Here is a 4,268-nt window from a genome sequence, read left to right as displayed (position 1 = left end):
GGAGCCTGCAAGCAGCTTTCCTTGCTGGGATCTAATTCCTGAGTCACCAACAAGGTGAGGAGCTGCTGCAGTCAGCAAGGCCTACCCTCTCACTGAGGTCTGCCCTCTCATTGGGGTGGGCACATTTCACCACAGCTGGACCTCTGAGGTATTCAGGAGAGGTTCTGTTAATGATACACCCCGAACATCTCTAAAATCTTGGTCAGGTCTTTACAGTCTGATACTGTCCACGAGTTCTCTCTTGGCCCAAGGAACTTGGCAAGGATTTCATGGGCTAATCAGTTTAATGTCACCTTTGCTTTTGAAATCCATCACTTTATAGGTTTATAGGCCAGGTATAAAGGACCCTTCCCTTTTTTTTTTTTTACTAAAAGGGGGCTCTTTGGAACCAGTGGGCTGTTGGGAAACAGGGCATGGAATGTAGGAGGCATAGCTCTGAATTCTTCCACAGAAGCTGGGTCAGGGCCCATCCCCACCCCACCTGCTCACAGGCACCCCACCTCTAGTATTTGTTCCTCACCCCCCTTCCCTGCTCCCTACCAAGCCATCACACTGCCCACTCTTGGAGATGCTCAGCCTTATGGAACCATGGAGTTTTCAGGGCTCCATCACATGGAGAACTCCTACAGATACATGTGAACTGTGTGTGTTGTACTAAGCCCTGCAAGTCCCCATCAGGGCCTGGCTGGAGTTAGGAGAAAAGCTGAGAGTCTGTTGTGGACAGACACTTGTTTCCCAAACCTCTGAGTAGCAGGTCAGTATGCCTGCTGAAAGCGCCCCCCACCCCCTTGTAAGCAGCCCACACCCTGTCAAGTGGTGAGTATGCTTGGTTGACTCCCCTCTTCGCCCCAGCTCTGGGACTACAAAGGTGTAAAAAGACAAACAGACGAAGAATCATTTTTGTTGGGCCTCTTTATTTAGAACCTGGCAGACAAGGAGCCCTGGGCAGTTGGTATGGGCATCACAGGAACCATTTCGACAGTCTGGTCACCAAGTTTAAGAACAATCTAATAAAGCAGGGGGAGACTGTAAGCTAACTGGAGATGAACGTGTGGGGGCTTTTAAACATCAACCATTTCCCTAGAGTCTAATATAAAAGTAGATTTACATTTGTGGGGTAATCTGAAGCTGGTGATTTCTAGTGCCTTTGGTAATAATCAATAACCCAGCAGTTGCGTGGCAGAGAGATCCACGCATGGATAAATACAAATATTAAGTTATCATAATTTTTTTTAACTTTTTGTACAAATATACATTTTTTCCTTTTTCTCGTCTTTTTCCTTCGTTCTACATTTTCTAGTTTCTCTTTTTTTTTGCACTGAGAGCGAGTAGAGATTAGACATTTTACATAAATGATTTAAAGCTTTACACCTTGGGACCAGCGTACTCCTTGCACATGGTACAGAGTGTTCTCAATACATTGCACAGTTTTCAGATTTCCACAAAACCGTGGGCTGCTTTGCGCAGCCATCTCCGGTTCCTGCTACATGAACGAAAGGTCCCAGCGAAGCCCAGAGTTCTTCCACCGTCCGCTGCCCAGATGCCCAGCAAGTTCTCTCTGGCCGTTAGGCTCTAAACTGCGAGGAAAAGGACTCAGGTGAGCAGGCATGGCGGGAACCCCCCGGGGGCGGCCCCTCCGCGACCCCCGGGGGACACCAGACTCACCTAACTCATCGCAGACGCTTGCGCGGGGTCTGCTCCACCGCGCCCACCCCAGGAGCCACGTTAGGAGAGGGACACCCCGCAGGGACGTCGTTCGACGCCTTGTTCTCCTGCGCAGTTCTCTTGCGCTTGGCGAAGAAGTCTGCGGGCGACAGCGCACGCCGGTCAGGGCGGGGCCGGCCCGGAGACCCGCGAGGGGGCCCGCGGAGTGCGCAGGGCGCGGGGCTGGGGTGGGGGCGCCATCCCCGCCCGCGCCGAGGTCCGCGGCGGGTCAGCTTTGTTTACGTCGCCGCGCAATGTGCTGTGTAAGCATTTCCCCTTGTCCCGCGGCCAAGCCCCCCGGGGCTGCTGCCGCACTTAACCCCCTCCTCGCCGCACACACGGCGCCCTAAGGGCTCCCGCGGCCCCAGCCAAAGACCGCGATCCAAGTGGGTCGCGGCCAGGCTCACCCTCCCATTGCACACTCGGGAGCCTTCGTGATGCACCCCCACCAGTAGGAGAGGGGTGCGGGCGCAACCGCGCCCTAAGCGCCGCGGGCCCTTTAATGCCACGGGAGGAGGCGGGGACCGGGCGAGGCCCCCGAGGGCGAGGGAGAGCCCGGCCGGCCGGACAAAGCGAGGCCGGGCCGGGGCGGGGCCGTGCGGGGCTCACCGGAGATGAGAGGCCCCGACAGCTTCTGGATCGCACCGTTCGCAGTGGCCGCAGCAGTCCCTGCCGCGGGACGTCCTGGAATCCCCGAGAGAGGCTGCTCCTTCAGCTCCCGGCCGCGCGGCTCCTGGTTCGCGTCCTGCTCCTCGACCGGCTCCGCGCCCTGCTCATCGACCGGCTCCTCCTCGTCCTGCTCCTCGACCGGCTCCGCGCCCTGCTCCTCGACCGGCTCCCCGTCCTTCTCCTCGATTGGCTCCGCGACCTGCTCCTCGCCCTGCTCAGAGCCCGACTCAGCACCCGGTTCCTCGCCCTGCTCAGGGACCTGCTCAGCACCCGGCTCCTCTCCCTGCTCAGGGACCTGCTCAGAGACCTGCTCAGGGACCTGTTCCTCGCCGTCCTGGGGCGCCACCTCCGGGTTCGCGTCCGGGATCGGGTCCGGAGTCGGGTCCGAGGTCGCGTCCGGGGTCACGTCCGGAATCTGGTCTGAGGCTGGATCTGCGGCCGGGGCCGGGGTCGCGGGTGGGGTGGGCTCCGCGACCACGGCCGAGGCTGGGGCGCTGGGCGGCTGCTCAGGCTCCTCCTCTAGGCCGTCGGGGGCCTCGCCAGCCGGCGGCCCAGAACGCGGGATGACAGCCACGGCCACCGGGGGAGGCCGGGGCCCCAACACCAGGCGACAGCGCCCCACCTGCACGGTCTCGCGGTAGAAGGCGGGCACAGACTCGCTGTCCACCTCCATCCACTGCAGACGACCAGGGCCTCGAAGAGGCACATCCTGCTGGAAGTTGAAGTCCCAGCGGTTCTGGTCCTCGGCATTCAGCTCCGCCAGGCGCATCCTCAGCTCGCGGCCCAGCTCCTCGTGGTCCACAGGCCCGAAGAGGCTGCGGCAGGCGCTGCTGCGCGCTATCGCTGGGAAGCTGTCGCTGGAAGCCAAGCGTTCCATCGCTGTTCTGCTGCGGAGGTACACGTCGGACATGCCCATGGTCGAAGGCTGTGCAAACGCGGGCGGCGAGAAAGAAGGGAGCGGGAGGAGAAGGAAGAGGGGAGAGGAGGAGGGCGGAGGCTGGGCTTGGGTGAGACCCCTTGCACAGCCCGCGTCCGCCTCTGCCTAGGGACGCGGCGGCTACCTGGCTGGTTGGTGGCGGAAGGCTCCTAGGTCTCGATCGCTTGTCCTGTCCAGCTTGGACCGCGCCCCCTCGGAGCTTGACTGCCTGTTCGTTTGCTCTCAGTCGGGCCTATTCGGCACCCCTCGAGCACAGCGCACTCGGCCTGTGAAACGCCCAGCCCGCTGCGCCCCTTTATACGCGCTGGCCCCACCCCCGCGCGCGCGGGCCTCCTCACGATTAGCATAATGTAGTATTTTCAGTTTCAACAACACCGCGGCGATTGGCCGACGCACCCCGCCCCGCCCACAGAGGCCCGGCCCCCTAGAGTCGCTCATTGGCTGCGCGCACACACCCCCGGGGCCGGGCGGGGCCGGCGACGGGCGTGCGCTGATTGGCGGCCGCGCAGCGAGCGGGCTGCGCGGGACAGGGGGCGGGGCTCGAGTTAAAGAGCTCTGCGGGCGGTAACGTGACACCGCGACGCCCCTCCCCCTCGCCCCATTTCCCCCCTCCCGCCCCCGCGGGCTCCTTTGTCTGCAGGCGGGGGCTTGCGCAGCCGCGACGCGCGCGCGCCCCCTCGGACCCTGGAGCTGGGCACAGCCCCTCGGCGATTCCGGCGTCGGTGCAAGTCCTTCGATCTCCACGGCCTTGTTCTCACTAGGGCTGCGCCAGCTGATAGGGCTTTAACCCACCACTACTAGCTGGGTCCTGGCCCTAGCAGGACCATGGCTGGAGTCACTCTCTGCACTCAGGCCTGTGTCCCTGCCTTCGAGGCATCTGCACACCTGCTGGCCCTAAGAGCCTCTATCAAGGAGATAGAGACAGGGGTCAGTCCCATTCTCTTCCAGAGGGACAATA

The 4,268-nt window shown here is 61.6% G+C and overlaps 1 protein-coding gene across 9 annotated transcripts; it reads right to left on the bottom strand.

Annotated features, from left to right (window-relative positions):
- Positions 1-894: 894 nt before the first annotated feature.
- Positions 895-3,627, bottom strand: Cdkn1c (cyclin dependent kinase inhibitor 1C). 9 transcript variants are annotated; one of them, XM_028870955.2, is made up of 4 exons: positions 3,435-3,627; positions 2,350-3,298; positions 1,666-1,804; positions 895-1,577 (listed from the first exon to the last, which is right to left on the bottom strand). In XM_028870955.2, the coding sequence occupies exons 2-3, from the start codon at positions 3,287-3,289 to the stop codon at positions 1,671-1,673; spliced, it is 1,074 nt and encodes a 357-aa protein (XP_028726788.1). In that variant the 5' UTR covers positions 3,290-3,298; positions 3,435-3,627; the 3' UTR covers positions 895-1,577; positions 1,666-1,670. The 9 variants fall into 9 exon arrangements, with proteins under 9 accessions (XP_028726788.1, XP_028726816.1, XP_028726825.1 ...); XM_028870983.2 differs by having other exon boundaries at positions 2,350-3,260; XM_028870992.2 differs by having other exon boundaries at positions 2,350-3,257.
- Positions 3,628-4,268: the final 641 nt, after the last annotated feature.

The sequence above is a fragment of the Peromyscus leucopus genome, chromosome 1 (genome assembly GCF_004664715.2).
Source record: "Peromyscus leucopus breed LL Stock chromosome 1, UCI_PerLeu_2.1, whole genome shotgun sequence".
In the NCBI taxonomy this organism is placed as follows: Eukaryota; Metazoa; Chordata; class Mammalia; order Rodentia; family Cricetidae; genus Peromyscus; species Peromyscus leucopus.
Note: the sequence above shows the minus strand (reverse complement) of the source record. Positions and strands in the feature narration are given on the sequence as shown.

Excerpts from the sequence above, each read along its gene's own strand:
- Cdkn1c (XM_028870947.2), bottom strand. The coding sequence starts at position 3,289 with ATGGGCATGTCCGACGTGTACCTCCGCAGCAGAACAGCGATGGAACGC. Across the intron at positions 1,805-2,313 it reads GTCGGGGCCTCTCATCTCCG|ACTTCTTCGCCAAGCGCAAG; the intron begins GTGAGCCCCGCA and ends TGTCGCCCGCAG.